The sequence below is a fragment of the Exophiala spinifera genome (assembly GCF_000836115.1).
Source record: "Exophiala spinifera strain CBS 89968 unplaced genomic scaffold supercont1.11, whole genome shotgun sequence".
NCBI classification, from domain to species: Eukaryota; Fungi; Ascomycota; class Eurotiomycetes; order Chaetothyriales; family Herpotrichiellaceae; genus Exophiala; species Exophiala spinifera.
Window position 1 is genome coordinate 260,837 of NW_015622523.1, and position 21,038 is coordinate 281,874.

The 21,038-nt window shown below is 51.6% G+C and overlaps 10 protein-coding genes across 10 annotated transcripts; 6 read left to right on the forward strand and 4 right to left on the reverse strand.

Annotated features, from left to right (window-relative positions):
* Positions 1-1,440: 1,440 nt before the first annotated feature.
* On the forward strand, positions 1,441-2,619 carry PV08_11927 (uncharacterized protein; the record flags this gene model as incomplete). Its single annotated transcript, XM_016386234.1, has 1 exon — positions 1,441-2,619. The coding sequence occupies one exon, from the start codon at positions 1,441-1,443 to the stop codon at positions 2,617-2,619; it is 1,179 nt and encodes a 392-aa protein (XP_016230042.1).
* Positions 2,620-2,942: 323 nt separating this feature from the next.
* On the reverse strand, positions 2,943-4,277 carry PV08_11928 (uncharacterized protein; the record flags this gene model as incomplete). Its single annotated transcript, XM_016386235.1, has 1 exon — positions 2,943-4,277. One exon carries the CDS (start codon positions 4,275-4,277, stop codon positions 2,943-2,945), a length of 1,335 nt encoding a protein of 444 aa, XP_016230043.1.
* Positions 4,278-4,706: 429 nt separating this feature from the next.
* PV08_11929 (uncharacterized protein) lies at positions 4,707-5,774 on the reverse strand (the record flags this gene model as incomplete). Its single annotated transcript, XM_016386236.1, has 1 exon — positions 4,707-5,774. One exon carries the CDS (start codon positions 5,772-5,774, stop codon positions 4,707-4,709), a length of 1,068 nt encoding a protein of 355 aa, XP_016230044.1.
* A 1,662-nt stretch (positions 5,775-7,436) lies between these two features.
* Positions 7,437-9,098, forward strand: PV08_11930 (uncharacterized protein; the record flags this gene model as incomplete). Its single annotated transcript, XM_016386237.1, has 2 exons — positions 7,437-7,804; positions 7,862-9,098. 2 exons carry the CDS (start codon positions 7,437-7,439, stop codon positions 9,096-9,098), a joined length of 1,605 nt encoding a protein of 534 aa, XP_016230045.1.
* Positions 9,099-9,595: 497 nt separating this feature from the next.
* On the forward strand, positions 9,596-11,381 carry PV08_11931 (uncharacterized protein; the record flags this gene model as incomplete). The annotated part of the gene is made up of 2 exons (XM_016386238.1): positions 9,596-9,861; positions 9,920-11,381. The coding sequence occupies 2 exons, from the start codon at positions 9,596-9,598 to the stop codon at positions 11,379-11,381; spliced, it is 1,728 nt and encodes a 575-aa protein (XP_016230046.1).
* A 1,287-nt stretch (positions 11,382-12,668) lies between these two features.
* PV08_11932 (uncharacterized protein) lies at positions 12,669-13,142 on the forward strand (the record flags this gene model as incomplete). The annotated part of the gene is made up of 1 exon (XM_016386239.1): positions 12,669-13,142. The coding sequence occupies one exon, from the start codon at positions 12,669-12,671 to the stop codon at positions 13,140-13,142; it is 474 nt and encodes a 157-aa protein (XP_016230047.1).
* An 818-nt stretch (positions 13,143-13,960) lies between these two features.
* PV08_11933 (uncharacterized protein) lies at positions 13,961-14,440 on the reverse strand (the record flags this gene model as incomplete). The annotated part of the gene is made up of 2 exons (XM_016386240.1): positions 13,961-14,301; positions 14,374-14,440. 2 exons carry the CDS (start codon positions 14,438-14,440, stop codon positions 13,961-13,963), a joined length of 408 nt encoding a protein of 135 aa, XP_016230048.1.
* A 311-nt stretch (positions 14,441-14,751) lies between these two features.
* Positions 14,752-15,910, forward strand: PV08_11934 (uncharacterized protein; the record flags this gene model as incomplete). The annotated part of the gene is made up of 3 exons (XM_016386241.1): positions 14,752-15,022; positions 15,078-15,311; positions 15,363-15,910. The coding sequence occupies 3 exons, from the start codon at positions 14,752-14,754 to the stop codon at positions 15,908-15,910; spliced, it is 1,053 nt and encodes a 350-aa protein (XP_016230049.1).
* A 392-nt stretch (positions 15,911-16,302) lies between these two features.
* PV08_11935 (uncharacterized protein) lies at positions 16,303-19,709 on the forward strand (the record flags this gene model as incomplete). Its single annotated transcript, XM_016386242.1, has 3 exons — positions 16,303-16,332; positions 16,377-19,473; positions 19,534-19,709. 3 exons carry the CDS (start codon positions 16,303-16,305, stop codon positions 19,707-19,709), a joined length of 3,303 nt encoding a protein of 1,100 aa, XP_016230050.1.
* Positions 19,710-19,958: 249 nt separating this feature from the next.
* PV08_11936 (uncharacterized protein) lies at positions 19,959-20,960 on the reverse strand (the record flags this gene model as incomplete). The annotated part of the gene is made up of 1 exon (XM_016386243.1): positions 19,959-20,960. One exon carries the CDS (start codon positions 20,958-20,960, stop codon positions 19,959-19,961), a length of 1,002 nt encoding a protein of 333 aa, XP_016230051.1.
* Between the last annotated feature and the right edge of the window lie 78 nt (positions 20,961-21,038).

The following is a 21,038-nucleotide window of genomic DNA, read 5'->3' on the forward strand; positions in this document are numbered from 1 at the left end:
GCCCAATTGTGGAAGCTCCTATGCTCAACTCGCATCTGAGACAACACTGAGCCGCATTTACTCAAATCCCACCAGACGGATTTCTATGTTGGAGATGCGTAGCCGGCCCTATCGCAAAGATCACGCCGTGGCGCCAAATGCTACTAAAAGATTCTGAGGAGAAGCAGCTGGATCGATAGTATCAACATCAGCAAAGCTGTTTGGGCTACAACGAACACGAGACAAAACATCGGTGACGACCATACGCCCCGGCATGTCGGGCGCGCTCTTCACTAGGCACCTCGCAGAAACGTCTGTATTGTCAGTACCAGAACTGCGCCGCTAGTAGCTGGAATGTATCTCCTCAGAGAGGACCCATCCCCACAAAGCCTGTAAAAAGGCTAGAGATAGGGCGAAACAAGATAGAGAAAGAAGGATTCTCAATACCTTCTTTAGAAATTTTCTCTCGGCATGATTTTGACAACAACCATCACGGTGTATAGATGGATGAAGCTTCGAAAGTGCCTGTGACGAGGTAATAGTTTACGAGTTCGACCGTTGTTCGCCTTGAACGATGTTGTAAGTATCCGGTGCTCTCAGAACTAGGGACATCTTCGTCCATCTGAGCATTTTTGAAGCACGCTTCATTACAGGAAAGTCAAGAACAAGCTCAGGCCTGGGCGATTGCGATAGACAAAGTACGGTAGATAGCTCTCAGATCACATCAAGATCTTCAAGATTACCGCTGACCATCAAAAAGGGAGTATCCATGGCTCGGAGACCAGAAATGTGGTCGACTGCGCGCAATAAATCATTCAATGAGTAAATGTGTAAGCCACAAGCGAACCAGCACCACCACGATCTCTTACAAATGCAATCTAAATCGACAGCAGAGCAGAGCAGGCGGGCAGGATTAGAAGGGCTACTCCATTTAGGTCCATGGAGAATATGTAATAGCCACAGAGAAGTTCAAGGCAATAACAAGGGTATATTGAGGACCGATAATAACTTGAAGAAGAAAGGAAGTTGAAACGCGAAGCGAGAAAAGTTTTAGGTGTCGAGCAAAGGCTGTCTTGGCATCACAGATATCTTGATCGACCGTACAAGGGGACGCTACGGGGGAGTAACTGATCATCTGGCGCATCCTGGCCATTCTTGACCGTGACACTTGAGGCCGACGCCCTTTCGGAAACATCGACATCCTCACCTCCCTCGAGTATGCGACACGCCTCGATAACCGACTCGGCCATACTTCTGTCGGATATCGGAAGCGACGACTTCGGCCTGTCGAAAGCTGTACTTAACATGGTCGGCTCCGGATAACAAAAAAGATCTTATGCATACCTAAAGTACCTTACATACCTACTTACCCTGTGGTACCAGTTCCTGCTTTCTTCTCCTTTCTCTGTCTCTCCCCCTTAACTGTACGTTGTGGTACAAGTACTCTCCATACTAGTCGCAATGCCTCGCCATCGTCCTCGTCGCCTGCAACACATCCAGGGCATTGGTGTCGACCAAATGGGCAATCTCGCCGATGCCTCTAACTCAGACTACCTCCGCCTGGAGAATCTCGATGTTGATATAGCCCCGGACCAAGAGGCCCTCGAATTTACCGAGCAAGCCATCCATCGAGACGAGTTCAACAGTTATCTCCCCTTTACCGGCCAAAGCCGCCTGCGCGATGTGGCGGCGAAGCACGTGTCCCAGCTGTCTGGGGTGGAGTACACCGGCGACCGTAACTGTGTCATATCTGCCGGTGGTCTCTCCGGCATCCTCAATGTGCTTCTGGCGACAATCGAGGAAGGCGACGAAGTCATCATGACGGACCCAACTTACCGCGGGCTCATCAACCGTGTGCTTCTGGCCGGGGGCGTGCCAAAACTTGTTCCCTTCACCTTCCAGCCCGGGCAGGAGTGGAAATTAGATCGCGAAGTGCTGCGATCTGCCGTTACCGAGAAAACCACAGCCATGTTGCTCATGTCGCCATCCATGCCAAGTGGCGGCTATTTGGACCACGAAGACTGGCTTCTCGTTTCGGAGTTGTGTGTTTCAAGTGACCTTCTCCTTATCCTAGATACAGCCATGGAACGTCTCGTCTTCGATGGACGTCCCGTTATCTCTCCCGTGGGCTTGCCGGGCATGGCGGAACGTACCGTCGTCATCGGATCTTCCGCCAAAGAACTGAGAATGATCGGGTGGCGAGTTGGCTGGATCGTGGGCCCCGAAGATCTCACCAAGGACATTGCTGCCGTATCAATGGCGAACGTCGTTGTCCCTGTCGGGATCGCGCAAGAAGCCGTGGCGATTGCCTTGGAAAAGTCATCCGCATCGTCCGCGTCCATGTCAGGGTATGTGGGCGAGCTACAGGCCCGGCGAGATCTTATCCTATCGGAATTGGACGGTCTCCCCGTAGGTGTGCCGGCTGGCGGCTGGAGTCTATTGTTGCGTGTCAGCGACTTTGGCATTGACGGTGCCACCGCTTCAAAGCGACTCCTGGACCAGGGAGTTTGCGCGACCTCGATGGATGGCTGGGGAGACGTCCATGGCCGGCATTTTATCCGATTTGTCTTTTCCAATGAGCCCCTGCATCGATTAAAAGGCATCGGTGAAAAGGTTCGACGCGCTTTGGAAGTCTCTTAACGAAGCATCATGAAGTAGCGCTGTCTTGCCTTGCAGCTACCGGTAGTTCACTTACTCAGACTATAGACGTCATAGCTTCGATCTGAGCCTCTCGTGCGCTACAATGCTTCTGGTTTGGTGGAGATATTCATTCGGCTTTTCAGCGCGAAGAAAGGGATAAGCTCATCTTTGTGAGTGCTTCGCTCTATACGCAAAATTTACTGATTGAATCTATTCTACCTATTGCCAATCTATCGATGGTCTATTCTGGTCTAGTCTATCTATCTATCTAGAATCTATCCATTCCGAGTCTATGTCAAGTCTAACCGGGGTATCACCTCGGTCTATTTGTCATGTGCAATGCTGATGCTTCCAACCGTGGTCTCCGGCCCCGTTGGCTCAACCCATCCGATCTTGAACAGTCGATACTCGCTCTCGTCTGTTCGGCCCACTCCCCTCTGTTTGGCAAGATGCTCGGTTCTGAGGATTTGCAGTTCACGACGACCGACTTCGTTTTTCAACTGCTCGTCCTGGACAGCTGACCCGAATGCTGCCTCCACTGACTTGACCAATCCTTCGAACCGACCGCTACCGCGTACCGAGAAAAGCAACCAGAACACGCCTCGAGGGCCCAGCAGATGTGCAGCACATTTGCGCAAAGCAATCGCATGGTGGACTTCATACACCACATCGGCAGCGATGATTACGTCTGCCTTCTTGTCCAGAGGCGCGTCGCTGTGCGGCTTCTCCCAATCCAGCGTGCACGTTTGAATGTCGGCGTGTTGTCGTGGCAGGTCGTCCATCTCAAGGTGAAAGTTCGATGCGATGTTCGCCCGTAGGTTGGCAAGGACGGTTTGATGGTAGTCTGTCGCAACGACGGTGGCACTCTCGATCCCGAGGGTTGGTAGGAGTTTGGCGAGGGTGAGACTGATCAGGCCGGTGCCGGCGCCGAGTTCGACGATGCGCGGTGCCGACGGCAGACAGGAGCGCGTTAGATCGAAATGAGAGGCTGAACGACACAGAAATTCCGACAGGACAATCGAGGCTCCCCACGTCTGCAGACCGACATCGGTGTGATCGTCACCTTTCAGCGGATCATCGTTGAGTCGGATGCAAAGTTGTTGGTGGTGGGGTTGGCCGCCTGCAGACGACGAGAAGGTGGGCGGCGGGATCTGGACCTCAAAGGTGAAGTCTCTGGTTAGGGCTTCCTCGTCGGCGTCGGGCGAGGCGGCAGAGGACCTGTTGAAGCACACCAGCACCGAAGCAGCCTCCTCGACGAGCAGGTCGCGTACATTCTCCGATAGAAGCGTCATCTCTTCGGCCCGGCCAATCAAGGTCGTCAACCAGCGTGTGGCAAGCTGTTTGTCGAACTCGTCCATCACACCAACCGTGTTGAGTGTAATTTCCGAGGTGTCCTCGTCGCCGTCGCCGTCACCCTCACCCTCACCGTCTTCAGATACATATCCAGAGTCCCCGACGGGTGTAGAGATGGGGGGGATGAATGTCTTCGGCTTCCCAGCCGTTCTAAAGTCGAAGACAGTCGGGAGTGGTCGATAGAGTAACCGTAAACTTTGCAAGGCCTTCTTCAATTGCCTCTCGGTGACCAACTCTGGCGAGCGTAAAGACGGCAGGCTGGAGGCAGTGGCCGCCGCCGCCGCCGCCGAACCAGCTAGCGTCATAATCGACTTTGTTTTCCTCTATGCATTGCTGATTCCGTCAATCTCAACTACGGTGCTGGAAAGTTGCGGTGCGGAAAGAGTGAAAGGGAAAAAACGGTTCGAAAAGTGGGCGTCGAGTCGCACCAATAGCATTTCACGGTTATCCCAAAAGGCTACGGCGATAGGAAAAATCTTACTGTCAAGCCTGTGCCGGAGCTTGATGGGGTTTGGCGGGTCGGATCGATCTCTCGGATGGAGTCTGGATCATGGCATCGGTCTAGACTCGTTGCCACTGGGCACTCTGAAGAATCTCACCACTTTCAACCCTGTGGAGTTGAGTCCGAATGAATATACGGCCAGACTCTCTGCCTCAAAAACGATGAACATAGGTATGACTTTTTTAGCGGTAGAAGCCACTGAGCCCAGCATTCCAACAGGAACCAAAAACCGTCAGGTAAGGTCAATCTCCGTCTCCTCCCAGCCTTGCTTCAGGTCCGGTTCGGCAACGCGAGTCTGTGAGGTCACATACAGACCTATACGACGATACACATTAGTTTCGCCGATGACTCTTGATTGTTCTAGCAATAGAATAAACCATTGGTCCCAGGTCTTATTCTCGAACAGGATGAATGCTGGCAACAAGAATTCTGTCCTTTGTGTCCCTTTCATCTCATTCAAATGTTTCGGCTCGTCGATGTGGATCGCGTTGTTCTCATTCTCTCCGTACTCTTTTCCGTCGATGATTGTGGTGAAAACCACTCTCGCTTCGTTGAGCACACTTGTAAACCCGCGGGTACGCAGCTTGAGAAACTTGAAACGGCCTTTCAGCCGCAACACGCCACGACGGACGTGCCCAAACGGGTCTCGAGTCGCTCGCTCGACATTGACGCTCACCACCTCTGCAGAGTATCCCCTGCCTGAAGGCGTAAAGTATTCATCGAGAGGTGTTTCAATCTTTGTCTGCACCGATGCCCATGACCAACTTGGAAGGCCACTATTCTTTCCGCTTTCTGAGACACGCGATACTTGACTTGTGCTGAAGACTGTATGCCATGCCAGGGCTTCAGGAAGCTCGCTGGACCACACACCGGCCAGGTATTCGGCGCCAGCATAGTACTTGGCATGGAAAAGCTTCGCTATTCCTGAGAGAGCTGGCAGCTTATCGGTAGGCTTGGAGAACTGTCGAGTCGAGTACTGCTTACACAGTCCAATCCAAGCGCGAGAGACTCTGTTGAAACTTTCGGCTGCTTCTTCTTCTTCTTCCAGCTTCCACCGTCTGTACATGTGCAGAGTGCTACTATATCTGCCGAGTTGGGGACCAGTGGAGCGTCCTTGACGATCGAATTCCCACGCAGCAAGCTCTACACAGTTCCAGAAGACTCCATGTTGAGTTATGTGTGCTGTACGTCCAGGCAGGAGCCGCTCTTGAAAAGTCCACCCACGCTGATTAAGAGGGGATTTATCCACCGATGTGGAAAAGTCCGGCACCTCGGGGGAAAAGTTGAATGTACCCTCCATGATCGACACTGTCCGGAGGCCAAACTCGAACGCCGGCCTTTTCGCAAACAACCCAAAATCGACGCTGGGTGCGCTCTCTGCCAAGACAGTGAGCAGCGAATTTGAGTATACCTGGGTGCAATGGATTAGTGCTTGAGGATATAAAGCGATTGTCTTCGGGGTCATGAAAAATCGTCACGCTTCAGTTCTTAAGCAGGAAGTATATCCGATAAGAAACAAAACTTGCCTCCTTCATCATAGAACTTTCCACTTCCCAATCCGATGAATCTTGCTCGGACGGCTGTATGATGCATAAAGCATCGATCCACAGGAAGGATACTCCAAGGCTACGAGTGAGTAGAACAGCATCGCGAATCGTTCTCGGCAGAGCTTGCAAATCGACCTTGACAAAGTAACCATCAATGTTCTGAGTTGTTGTCACGAAGTCCCGCTGGCCATTCCCCCAGCTATAACTCAGCGCAACGTAATTTATCCACTGATAGGTTGGGCTTTGGTCAATTGAAGAATCATCGTTGATGCGCCCTTCCAAAATGTCAGATGAGAGCACTAGTCGCAAAGCCAGAGATGCTCCATCTTGAAAAATATGCAACAGTCTCGTCGGTGCGAAGCAACGGGGGTTCGAGGCTCCTCTAAATCTCTTAACATCCTCGAGGAGAGGCTGTGATGCAGAGAAGGAGGTCGGAGTCAAGCGTCGACAATGGCTATGGGTCGTCGTACATGTTTTCAACCAGTGGACAATAATCGGGCCCAATGCGTGCTCGTCAACCTCTGCACAAGGAGGAGTGCCTGATACAGTCAGCTTTTTCGAGCAGGTGTTTTCTCATAGACATGCTACGAGCCTTCGGACGGCCATCGACGACTGTTCTCGTCGCACCAGTTGTAGTAGCTGGTGAACTGGGAGTTTCCGATACGCAGTTCAATTTCGTGACGTTGGAAGCCTTCTTTGTGTATTTTCACTTGTAACACCACTGCGCCGGGCCCTGGATGTGCCCCGTTGTATCGCCATGATTTAAGAACATTGTAGCGCAGAAGGCTGCAAAAGTCGCAGCTCGAGGCAGACAGCACTAATTTCTCCCAGCTTTTATGGATTCTCACTGTACCCGTGGTCTTAGTTGTACAGAGCTCATCCAGCCTGCCCAGGCAGTCTCTGGTCTGGCATGAGTTGCAGAGCTTCGGCGCAGACATTCCAAGCGGACAAGCTGTCGAGACGTCTCACTTCAGAAGCTACTCAGACTGGTCATCATGCAGGAGGTGGTCTCCTCTTAAATGCCTACCTCCTATGCATAGCCCGATGTCATCGAGTCTTCACGCGACTTGACAAATTTGCCGACAACTGCCGCGGTGAGTTCGGCGAATTTCACGTTGAATTGAGGCCCGAATGTGCAGCCTCATTCGACCAACAACATCACAGACTCAGCACAGGGCGGCATCAACCTCGGCCGGATTGGGCTTGAGCCACGAGCAGATTTCCCACAACACTTGTCAAGCAGCAAGCTACAGTATCTTTCAACCAAAACGACTAGTCTCTCAGCTTGCTGGAGCAATGAGGCCCAGAGACCTTCTCGCAGTCACGGTGACGGAACAAGACCATATGGGTCGAACACAAAAGCTTCAAGTCAATAGCAATTTAGTGCCGTTTCTGTCCTACGAACAATCTCGACAATGGAGAGCTTCCAGTCTGAGGTCTTCACAAACCGCGTCCAGGCCTTGATGAGCCAACATCATGTGCCTGGAGTCTCGATTGCGTTGGTGCAGAATGACCAAATCGCTAGCCGGGGCTATGGCAGCGCAACTCTCGACCCGGTAGTTCCATGCACTCCAGACACCCTGTTCGACATAGCGTCGTCTTCAAAATCGTTGACTGCCGGATGTGTTGGCTTGTTGGTCGATGACGATGAACGGTATCCTGATGTTCGCTGGGAAGCCGTTCTCTCCGAGCTTCTGCCGGACGACTTCGTGATGTCGGGCGTTGGATATACCGAAGCCGTTACCGTCGAGGACATATTAAGCCATAGAAGTGGCATGCCTCCGTAATAGGGATCCACAAACATACCCTCCATTGTGAGCTCCTAACTGATTATTCACAGTCATGACAGCTCTTCTATGGGCCCACGAGCTGCTCACCCAGACGACGCACGCTCAGTGACGAGGAATTTGCGCAACCTACCAGTCGCTGCACCTATACGTTCGAAGTACATGTACTGTAACATGATGTACACTGTGGCAACGCATCTGGTTGAAGTGAAAAGTCAGCAGCGCTTTTCGGACTTTCTACAAGATCGCATCTTTGGACCGTTGAATATGCCGTCGACGAGCTTGCAACCTTTGATGGCACGAAGCAGGGGCCATGGCCATCGTATCGCGACGGGATATTCCTGGAACAAAAGCAAGTCAGCATATACTATATACGAGAGCCCAGACTGTCCGGCTGAACAAGGGGCAGGCTCAGTCATCAGCAGTGCTAACGATTTCGTCAAATGGGTCAAGGCGCTTATGAACCACGAACCGCCAATCACTCAGAGTCTGTACCAAGGTCTTGTTAGATTGCGTACCTTCACGAACCCGAGCATGCAAAGGCTCAAGAAGCATACGTCTCCTAAATTTTACGCTGCCGGCCATGAAGTGTACTTTTATCGCGGGGTCATGGTAATTGGTCACGATGGATGCATCGATGGCTTTGCGAGCCGTTTCTTCTTCTTACCGGACTTCATGTTCGGCGCCGTTATACTTACCAACTCGAACGATGGTACAGGATTAGCCACGATCTTGGCTCGAGAGCTGATCGATAGTGTGCTGGGGACTGACGGCAATAATGGTCCACGCAAGGCGCAGCTACCGACACGACCCAAACCGCGGAACCCGCAAAAGCTAAGGCTCCCTATCCAAGCCGACGGTACGGCCACCAGCGACAGGACCAGGCAGAGCCATGATGGCTTTCGAAGCAATCACAAGGGTGATACTTCCACTCAAGAACAGTCCGACCCGGATACTGGCTCAACAGTCAGGCCTTCCGATCCACCAATAGAACAACTTGATACCCTCACAGGCGAATACACAAATCCTGGTTATCACAGCCTAGTAGTGCAGATGAAAGATCGCAAGCTCTTCGTAGACGCGACTGATCGCTCGGACAGGTTCTTTCTAACCTTTGACTATGTTAGGGATCAAACGGAGTACGTAGCTCACTTCCACAGGTCCCTGGATCTGGAGAGCTTCGAGGATATCCGAGCCGAATTCGTCTTCGAGAACGGTAGAGCCGTGAGGATGGGTCTTCATATGGAACCGGCACTAAAAGAGCTGATTTGGTTTGAACGAGTGGACTAGAGGCGCACTCCATTTCATCCTAGTGGTCGAAGCGCATCTACTCAGGCGAGACATGGCTAACAGCAAGACAAACAACAACATTTCCCCCATTATTGAATCATCAAAGACTTTTTCAGTTATCTCTTGCAGGCCAAGAGAACCTTGATGCGGTTCCTGAAGGGGTCTAGCTGAGTAATCACCTCCGGACAAGGCTAAGCTCCACTCCTGCAAGGGCATCGACCTCGTCGTTTTCTCCCATTGGCAGTGATTCTTTCTTATCGATCAAACTGGGATACAACTCATGCACATCGATGCATCCAACATGGCCGGTCTTGTCCGCCCTAGAAACCGTCCCCGGATAGACGTACCATTACTAGACATGTGTGCGGTAATCCCACGTGGAGTGCGGGTTGGGTTGCACAAGTCTCTTTCTACTTATTTCTCTGAGCTATCGCCATAGTTATTGCCATTGCCTATTGGCATCGCCATCACCACCCTAGCTCGGCACAAGCAGAACGATGGTGAAACTACGACTCATTTTCATCTTTCATGTTCTCCTTCAGGTTGCCCACGCCTTCTGGGGCTTTTCGTCCGCCGATGTCTTCCCCCTACTGCAAGATGCGAATACCACAGCGCTGTTTCCCATGTCACGATGTGGTGGGTTCCAGCTTGAGGAAGCAACAATTGACCAGATGCAAGCTGCGATGAGTAATGGTTCAGTCACCTCAACGCAGCTGGTCCTATGCTACCTGGAGAGGGCTTATCAGACTCAAAACTATATCAGGTATGGACGCGCTAGGCAGCCGCAACATATGTGAAACAGGACTGACATTGTCGTTCAGTTCAATACTGGAATTCAATCCCGATGTGATAGCCATTGCCCAAGCCCGGGATCATGAGCGAAAGCAGGGCAAGGTCAGAGGGCCACTCCATGGCATCCCGTTCATCGTCAAAGACAACATTGCCACCAAAGACAAAATGGAGACTACGGCTGGCAGTTGGGCTCTGATCGGGAGCATCGTGCCCCGCGATGCTTATGTTGTCTCCAAACTCCGCGACGCCGGTGCTGTCCTGTTCGGGAAAGCGTCCCTCAGCGAGTGGGCCGATATGCGCAGTAACAACTACTCAGAGGGCTACTCTGCTCGTGGCGGCCAGTGTCGGAGCGCCTACAACCTCACGACGAACCCTGGTGGGAGCAGCTCGGGAAGTGCTGTCGCTGTTTCGGCGAATGTTATCGCATTTGCCCTCGGGACCGAAACAGATGGCAGCGTGATCAACCCGGCGGAACGTAACGGTATTGTAGGCATCAAGCCTACCGTAGGTCTAACGTCTCGAGCTGGTGTCATTCCCGAGTCCGAACACCAAGATACGGTGGGTACCTTCGGTAGATGTGTCCGCGATGCTGTCTATGCACTCGATGCCATCTATGGAGTCGATCTACTCGACAACTATACGTCCGCCCAGCAGGTTCCCAATGGCGGATACACACAGTTCATGACGACCAAGGGCGCTCTCGTCAATGCAACTTTTGGCCTTCCCTGGCAAAGTTTCTGGGTGTATGCGGACGAAGAACAACAGAATCAGCTCCTGGAGCTGGTTGAGCTGATCCGCTCTGCGGGTGCAACCATCATCAACAACACCGAGATAACCGACTACGAAACCATTGTGTCTCCAACTGGCTGGAACTGGGACTATGGTAGCACCCGCGGATATCCCAACGAGTCCGAGTACACGGTTGTGAAGGTCGACTTCTACAACAACATCAACAAGTATCTATCGGAGCTCTCCAACACCAACATGCGAACCATCGACGACTTGGTGGCGTACAACTACGCCAACGACGGCACCGAAGGTGGCTACGAGTGGCCCCTGGGCATACCGGCATTTTACTCTGGACAAGATGGGTTTCTGGCCTCGTTGGACTCGAAGGGCGTGATGGACGAGACGTATTTCCAGGCGCTGGAGTTCTCGCAAACCTCGACGCGTAATGGCATCGACGACGCTCTGATTGTTAATGGACGGAAGCTCGACGGGCTCTTGGTCCCTCCGGACGTCGGGCAGACGTACCAGATCGCAGCGCAGGCAGGGTACCCTATGGTCACACTCCCGGCGGGCGTGAGGAGTGTAAGCGGTATGCCTTTTGGGCTGGCGATTATGCAAACGGCATGGGCGGAAGACAAGTTGATTCGTTGGGCGAGTGCGATTGAGGATTTGCAACAGACAAGTGGTACGGAGAGGAAGAGGACTCTGCCTGCTTGGAGAGGCTGGCTGGAAAGGAACATTCCTGTCATTTGGGATTTCTAAGTACAGTCCGTACCAGGTACTTCAGTATCTACCTAATCTAAGACTTGGACATAACATCTCCTTGCTAGCTAGGTAGAGAAGCAAGTTGCTCGTTCCATTACATTCTCTCTTCATTCCCGTTGTGAGCAAGGTAGCAAAGGAAGTAAGTATGTTTATGTGACTGACGTACTATCGATGGCACTCGTCCTCCCTTGTTCTCGATGTAGATACTCCGTAGTCGTACCACTACTAACTACAATGCATAATAGCTGGATGGAAGCAATTGTTACTCGGCACTTCTCTTTTTCCATTCTTATCTCCATAATTCCGATGTCTTAAAGCCGAAAACGAAACAACAGTCGAAAAAAGAGGTTCTCTCTCTTGAATCCAACAAGGGATGATCTGATCTACGCCGACAACCCACCTAGACCTCCTGGTAATCTTTCTACAGCACCTTGACGTATCTCGAGGCACTTACTCGCACCATTACCAGTAGGTAGTGGTACCCACTTCACGTTCGGGCCGAACGTGCCGTATATCAGAACTATTGTATGTGGGACGAAGGTAACTAACTGTACGATTGCGAACTATACCAAACTCTCCAATCGCGACGATGACACTCGGTTCAAGGCCGCACACAATTCGCTGCTCACGATCAAAGACTATGCCTATTCGTACTGCCGACGGGCCGAATGTGCGTATTGTTTGTTTTGGGTTACGCTATAATACTTGTTCAAAGGTCTACGATTAGGTAGGTCCCTGAACCCAAACCCATTTACCCACGAACACGATCCCCTTCACAAAGTCCCCGAGCAGAGCAGACCAACTGCCGCCGTGAACAGGGTCGATTCAGAAACGGAGATAAGATGATTCCACGTCGAGTACTCCGTCCTCCGTACGCAGATCTGCCTACGTACCTACATATGCACAACGCGCGGACTTTGGGAGGGACGTTCATTCCAAAGGGTGACTGGATACTGAGGTTCCGGATTTGCCGGTACGAAAGTACGAAAGTACGAGGTATGAAGTCGGTATAGATAAGGTAGTAGGGGTAGGTAGTAGGTAGGTAGGTAGGTAGGTGGAAAATGGGTATATAGGTAGGTTCCCCGACGTAGGAACTGCCTCGAGTCACCAAGAACAACGAAAGTCGAGACACAAGATAACAAATAAGACTAGGCGAGTCTGCCAGTCAGTCAGTCAAGAAATTCGAGCAGTCAGCCAGTCAATCAGGTCAGTCATTTCAAGCATCCAGACAGTCGATCAGTCAATCAGCTAAGCAGCCCAAGCAGACAGTCAAAAGAAAAAGAAATGACAACCACCACCCTTCCACACTCCCTCCCCAACCTCGCGGCGCGCGAAGCCGTCGTCGACGCCCTCTACCGCGCCGTACAGGGAATCGACACCAACGACCACGCACTCTTCAAGTCCGCCATCACGGACGACGCGACCATGGAGCTGCCGGGCGTGGCGAGCATCGGGGGCGAAGGGATCATGAAGATGTTCGCGGGCGTGGGACCCATGGACACCACGCACGCCATCAGCAACGTCAGAGTCAATCTCGAACAGGGCGCGAGCACGGCCACCATGACCGCGTACGCCGTCGCGCAGCACTTCAAGGCCGGTGAAGGCGCCGATGCGACGTCGCCGAATCTCTTGGCTGGGGCCATCTACACGCTCACTCTGGTCGAGGACGGTGGGCTCTGGAAGGTGAAGAAGTGGGTGGCGGATTTCAAATGGAGACAGGGCGATCCGTCGATCATGACCTGGCAGAATGACTTGTGACTCTGATACCTACCTCAGGCACCTCAGGCACCTCCCTACATGTACCTGGCATTGCTGGCCATTTCTGTGGGTGTGGTGATCACAAGGTCGACAACGAGAACAGTCTCGGCCACAAACCTACGCAACAACAGATGTCACATCTTCCATCCTAGATACTTGACAAACAGCTGTGGTTGAAAATTTCATTCCTTATTTGAGAAACTGGGCCGCCGCCAGACATATAATAGACACTTTAGTACCAAGGGAGCACATGTATCGTTGTGGTATGCTAGAGTCGTAGGTATTGCTTGGTAAGAACCCCACAAAGCTTACAGCAGACATTGTCAAACCGCGATTCTTCTTTGTTGGAGGCTCCTTAGCGAACGGCACTGTTCAGCGTGAGTCGAGTGAGAGACCGGGAGGATATGTGTGGTCGATCGCGGACGACTTGATTGGCTTGGTCGATATCAAAGCGAGGAGGATTGACGCTCATGAATCCGGGTGACAAATATGTCTCGCGGTGGTCGTGGATGTTATATATCGATCGACTCGGCTTCCATGTTAGTCAGATAATGATCCTGGCAATAAGGAAGCTCAGATTGGAACTTCCAAGAGCCCTTAGGGTCGTGGTAGAGGATGCGCTGTGCCGAAAAGAAATCTGGGTACACATCTCCTTAGCTACCCCTCTGACGCTGGGGTGTCTTCTTGTCATAAAACCGTGTATGCAGACTTCGCGCAAACCACCTGCGAGTTCTTAATGAACCGCATAGTCGTGTTTGGAGGTCGCTGAAACCTCGAAGATAGACTCTCGATATAAGTTTGTTGTGTCAGCTTTTTCCTTATAGACTTCGTTTCTTGTCATCCTCCTTCGACCGACTCCCAAAGCCATAAGCAAGACCACCTCCAACAAGATTGGCCAGGCATAAACCCATCGTGACTCCTCGAATGATACCCCGAGTACCAAACTTGTTGAAGAGGCCTACACGTCTTCGGCTTGCCAGCACCAAGTATGAGCCGCTCAACGCAGCAGTTGTGCCGGCGCTGTCGATCTTAAATCCCTGAAGATTGAGATACGTAGAAAAGAGGAGCATCGGCGGAAACAGCATAGGGAGTGGCTGGAAAGGTCGAGCATGCTGAGCAAAGACGAGAGTAGCAAGTAAAGCAGGGGGGACAGGATTCTCTATCAAGAGTGTAAGTAGATACTCTGGAAGCAGTCAACCGATGCAAGCTGCACATCGCCGGGGCGACTTACCTCCCCATTTCTTCGCCGATTGAAGGAACGATTGTTTAGCTTCTTCCTGCTTCTGAGGATCAGCCATGTTGGTCAACCGAGTTTGTGTATGTGGCAGAGCGCAAGACCCAAGAGTAAATATTTGTACCTTGGTCGGGGAGACTGCGTCATGGTGTTTTAGCTTTAACAGGTGAGCGATGCGGGCAGTTCAACTTGCAACCCACTAGCGGCCGTCGCCAATACACCTTCATCGCCTTGAGACCACCTTTGCTAAAAGATCGCATTTCACGACTCTGCTTCTAGAGATATCGAGCCGATCGTCCTTGATACGTCCCGTTCGGTCGCTATCCAAGTCGAATCCATATCGATTCGCTCATCGCCGATAGGACTGCCTGCGGGATGTCCGCCTCGGCCTCTGGCTCTGATGCCAGGGCGAATGGGTCAGCAACTTCACGAGATCACAACCAAGGCAACCAAGACCGAAAATATACTCCTCAACAGAAGGCCGAAGTCATCCGGATACGAAAATGCAGCCCTACCTCTTTCTACGAGATCCTCTCGGTTGAGAAGACAGCAAGCGACGGAGAAATCAAAAAAGCCTACAGAAAAATAAGTCTTTTGACCCATCCGGATAAAAATGGATATGAAGGAGCCGACGAGGCTTTCAAAAGTCAGTTCACGTCCTAGGTCTACAGCGACAGAGTTTTTAATGTTGACAATAACAGTGGTATCGAGAGCCTTTCAGATATTATCCGACGCAGAGAAGAAATCCAAGTATGACCAGTTTGGGGGTGATCCGGACAGTCGCTTCTCCAGCAGTGGTGCTGCGAGTGGCGCAAGTCCTTTTAGCGGGTTCGCGCGTTCCTCAGGCAGAGGACCTATGTATGAGGATGAGATATCACCAGAGGAACTCTTCAACAGGTTCTTTGGTGGAGGGATGAATGGCGGCTTTGGCTTCGGTAAGTCGTCTACAAATTTGCACAGACACAGTAGCTCACCCACTCTTTTAGCACCTGGTGGTTTTGGAGGACCGCAGTTTGTTTTCAACATGGGCGGTGGCCCTGGCTTCACAGTACATCGCATGGGAGGTGGCACCCCAAGGCGACGACCAAGAGACGCAAATGCCGGCCCCCCGCCCAGCGGTCTATCCGCACTGACACAGCTTCTGCCGTTGTTATTACTGTTCATATTACCTCTGCTCTCTTCATTCTTCTCTGGGTCCAGTGATCCTGGACCACAAGTTCGATTCGACTCACCGGTCCCTCCACATACAATGCGCCGGGTGACGCCACAATACAAGATCGACTATTTTGTGAACCCTGCTCAAGTTGATGGCTACACATCGAGGCAGTTCAGCAATTTGGATCGACAAGCTGAAGTGGACTATGTTTCGAGCCTTAAATATCAGTGCGACAACGAGGTCCATCGGAAGCGGCATGAGATTAACGAGGCCACTGGGTTTTTCTTCACCGACGAAAATAGACTGAGAAGGGCTCGGGATATGCCTATGCCTGGTTGTCGGCGGTTGGATGAACTGAAGATCACGCGGCAATATTAGAGTGGTGGCTGTCGGCAGCTGTTTTGAGATTGCATTACTGCTTGGTGTTGGTGGCGCAACAATCGATCGAGAGTCAGGCTCTGAGCCAGGTTGCATGAGCGTGTTCTGTAAAATGACCTTTGTCCTGGATATACTCGTAAATGAATATCTGGTATCCGTGCCGAGTACAAATTAAATGAGACTCACTGGAAGGCTGCTCGCTGGACAAGGCTGCAAGGCTGCAAGGCTGTCATCAAACGCCATTCGGCCAATGATTTGCGCACCCAGGCATCTTCTATGGACGTCACTGCGCTTCGACTGTACGTTTCGTTGTATCTCCGACTTCATAATCCGTACCCCAAGATCTCTCTTCCACCTCCTCGGCCACATTTGTCATCTACTCTCCCACGACCATGTCGGACATTCCGCTGGACTCGGACAAGGTGTGTAAGATGTGTGGGTGTCGGGAAGTTCTAACAAATTGTAGATCCGGAATAAAAGGCTTGCGAAACTGCAGCAATCCCAACAGCAGCAGCCGCAGCCACAGCCATCAGAGGAGGCCGCTTCAAATCAAGATGGCACGCAGTCGGCACCATCATCTCAGCCTTCTACACCTCAGATCTCGACGCCGCAGCCTGCGACGCCCACGGAACAGGCCTCACCTTCCATCAACGCATCCAGTGCGCCGTCGCCTGCGCCGTCGACACGCATTACCATAACCCCCGCAAATGTCACGCCGCAGAAGCGCGAGATGGATGGGATAGACCGACCAGGGTCCAGACAGACAATCAGGCCTAATGAGACGATTGAACAGTGGGAAGACCGCACGCTACGTAATATCTTCCGCCTGAGCCTTGATTCCCAACAAACGAAGGATATCCACGGCCAGACGCTGCACCCCTTGCCACAGCTACGGGAAGAGCTCCTGGCTGACGGAAAGCCTTTGTTACTGAACATTGATCTGCTCGAACAAGCGATCATGGAGGCTGGAAGTACTCCTGGGAAAACTACGCCACACGACTGGCTATTTGCTTGCTGGAAGAGAATCACGCGGCTGAGCAAAGGAGTCAAAGATCGAACTCCCGAGAATAAGAAGTGGTCCATCATTCTGGAGGCGCAGAGACTATGCATGAGCTGGTGTCTCCTATCTGTGACCACTCCGGAAGTGTTTGGGGCCGAATACAATGGCGATGCCGCATTGGCTGATCATCTTCTCGCCGATCCAGATGAAGACCGGGGAGTATGCCGGGATTTCCTAGATGAGGCCGTGGCGCGATTCGACGACGATGATACAATCAAGCAGACATTTGTGCGAGCCGTTGAGGAACTCAGTCGGAGACTTGCAAAGTTGACGATGGATAGCGACTACCGCCGTTACACCGCAATGCTCCGGCATCTGATAAGGTATAAGCCCGTGGCTGTTGCCATTACACAGTCTCACATGTTCGTCGACAAGTCGGTGCCGGCGGCGCAGTTAGAGGTTGCAACCTTGTTGGGCCCATATTTCCAAATATCCCCGCTTCAAGCAGAGGTTACCAAACAATACTTTACGGGACCAAGGACGATGGATCCAGGTAGAATCAGAAACGCTCAACAGTCTCTGCAGATGGCTCTGAGGTCGCATCAATCTGAGCTGTTTGACATTATCAACACCTTGGTCCGTTCTTCGCCAGAGGCAAGAGAACAAGTCCTCAACTGGTTCGCTCTCATTGTCAACTCGAATCATAAACGAAGAGCTATGCGGGTTGACAAGACAACAGTGTCAAGTGATGGGTTCATGATCAACGTTAATACTTGTCTGGATCAACTCTGTGAGCCTTTCATGGACGCACAGTTTACTAAGCTCGACCGTGTGGACGTCGACTACCTGAGGAGACATCCCCGGGTAGATATCAAAGACGAAACCAAAATTAACGCGGACCAGGACGAGTCAGACGCCTTCTACAAGGAGCAGCTTGACGGACCCAACAACTTCATTTCAGAGTGTTTTTTCTTGACAGTTGCTGCTCATCACTACGGGTCCGAGGCTGCCCGCAGCATGCTGAAGGACATGGATCGCGAACTCAAACATATGGCTAAACAGATTGAGCAGTTTGAGACCGAAAGACACAAATACGTCAACAACCCTCCACAATTGACCATGTTCGAAAATGCCCTCAGAAAGTACAAGGATCAGCATGACAAGGGACTGGCTTACAAATATGCTGTACAGGGCGTCTTGCTGGACGAATATGCTCAAACACGCTCAATGCAGTTTATGCGATTTGTGACGGTCTGGCTCCTTCGTCAAGTATCTAGTCATCGACAATTTCCGAAAGAGAAGCTCACTCTTCCTTTGTCTCCCAAAGAGCCTGATCATTTCAAGAATTTGCCGGAGTATTTCCTAGACATCATCAGCGGCAATTTTGGTTTCATCATGTACAACATGCCACAGGTCATTTCGCCAACACAGTCTGATGAGCTCATTATGTTGTGCATCACTTTTCTGCGGAATTCGGAGTACATCCGAAACCCTTACTTGAAGGCTTCGCTGGTGACGATTCTGTTTCGGGGCACGTGGTCCTGGCGCCAGGGTGGTCGGGGCATATTAGCCGACCAGTACAACAGTTTACCTTTTGCTACAGAGCATCTCCTACATTCTTTGATGAAGTTCTTCATCGAGGCCGAGTTCATGGGTGGCCACGGGCAGTTCTTCGACAAGTTCAACGTCAGATTCGAAATTTTCCAAATCATAAAGTGTATTTGGCCCAACCCAGTATACCGGGACAATCTTCACCGGGAAGCAAAAGTTAACATGGAATTCTTTGTGAGGTTTGTCAACCTCTTACTCAACGATGTCACTTTTGTGCTGGATGAATCTTTTACATCTTTCCTTACCATCTATGACTTGTCCAAGGAACTTGCTCTTGCGGGTACAAGTCTAGATCAACAGCAGCGGCAAGAAAAGGAAGAGGCTCTGGAGCAGGCTAAACAAAAGGCCAAATCATACATGCAGTTGACCAACGAAACAGTGGATATGCTGAAGTTGTTCACCGAGGCTCTTGCCGATGCTTTCACAATGCCCGAAATTGTACAGCGACTTGCAGATATGCTGGACTACAATCTCGACGCAATGGTTGGCCCAAAGAGCACGTCGCTCAAAGTCGACAATCTCCAAGAGTATAACTTCAACCCAAAAGCTCTGCTCAGTGAGATCGTCGATGTCTATCTCAATCTCGGGGAGAAGGAAAATTTCATCCTGGCTGTGGCCCGTGATGGACGGTCATACAAGCCAGGGAATTTCGTTGCAGCTGGAAATATCTTGAAGAAGTTTGTTCTCAAATCGCCACAGGAACTCAACAAGTGGGCCCAACTGATTGAAAAGATCAAGAAGGCCAAAGAAGAAGATGAGGCAGCGGATGCCGATCTTGGGGACATCCCAGACGAGTATCTTGATCCTTTGATGTATACTCTGATGGAAGACCCGGTCAGATTGCCTGTGAGCAAAATTGTGATTGATCGTAGTACGATTCGCAGTCATCTGCTGAGCGACCCACATGATCCCTTCAATCGAGTCCCCCTGAAAATTGAGGACGTCATTCCTGGTATGTTCCCCGGCAAGGCTGTGCTGTGCTGCTTGCAGATGTCGCTGACGTGTTCATTAGCTACCGATGTCAAAGAACAAATCGATAAGTTCAAGCAGGAGCGGATCGGGACCAGGAGGAGAGATTTCGTCGAAACGGTCAAGACAGAAGCTGGTGGCAATGCCGATGGTGAAGCCCCCAATGCACTTGTTGCCAACGAAGATAGCGGTGGTGAGCCTATGGCTCTCGACCCATGAGTATTTTCCGTCAATGGGTGTGTGAGATAATTTGCGCTCTAGCTGGTTGCTGGGTGGTTGGAGGTTGCGGATTGCAAGAGCGGTAAGATGGTTCGACTCCCGTTATCACGAAGCATGATCATATAAATAGGAGCATAGAGAGAATCCTACGCTTTTCAATTCCACCCCGTCTGTTGATCATTCTGTTCTTTCTGCAGTTGCAAGCGATGAATTCCCACGGTGTGTTTCGTTCGCCGTGTAGATAGACCATCATTTTATTTCCTCTAGTCTCGTCTTCAGCTGTCGAATATGATATGGTGTCGTCTTACAACATCCTCCAACAACGATTCCCTTCCATGCGCCCCTCTGTGTCACCTCCTGTAAGATATCGGCCAGCTGGACATCCCAAGGCTTCTGGTCGCTATTGTCTCCAACCCACTTTTGGAGCTTCGTATCGTAGACTTGATTGCCCGCACCGTCCGGATAAACAACCAGTCTAGGTAGATCAAGCGACAATTGCGCGGAAGCCTTTTCGAATGCACTGATGAGCCCACCAACCTTGTGAATCTTTGTACAGTTGAGTCCGATGGCCCAAGGCTGTCGCGCTCCCTTTGGAAAGATGGTCTTGACCAGCTCGTCGACGGTTGTTCCGTCGGGAAGCTTCTGGTCGTCGTTCGGGAACACGCACGATACCCAGTACGGCTTGTCCGTCACTTGTTGCATGACTTCGACAACTGCTCTGACCTCGTCGATTCGCGGCAGCGTCTCGAACGCAACGACGTCGATTTCTTCCCACTTGGGGCTCTCTTTGAACGCCGAGATCCGCTGCATGTGGAAGTTGAACAGATCGTTCTCGGTCATGGATCCATACGCCCCGCTGTACTCGGTGCTTGGGACCATTGTCGCTCCATAAGCACCCAGACTCAGCGCGACGAGGCCACGTCTCCCGCGAAACGCCTCCCGAGCAACATCAACCGCCGAAAGCATGTACGTCTTGGCTTCTTCGAGCTCGATACCACCATCTTTGTGGGCCAATTTTGTGTTTTTGAATCCTTCAAAGCTACACTGGTACGTCGCAGTGAGGATGATGTCTGCTCCGGCGCTGGCAAAGTCTTGCTGGACGGTCTTCAGTGTGGGTGTGTTTTCCACAAGAAGATGCGATGACCATAATGGCGTCGCCGATGAGAATTTGACCCCGTGCTCGTCCTCTAGCGTTGTCCCTAGCCCTCCGTCGAGGACGAGGAGGGGTTTCTCCAGAAGCTCCTTGGCCATGGTTGGAGTTCGAGACTGCAGTACAGATAAGACGGCGAGAGTCAGACACTTCCTTCCAGGCCGGTTCGGAACCAAATT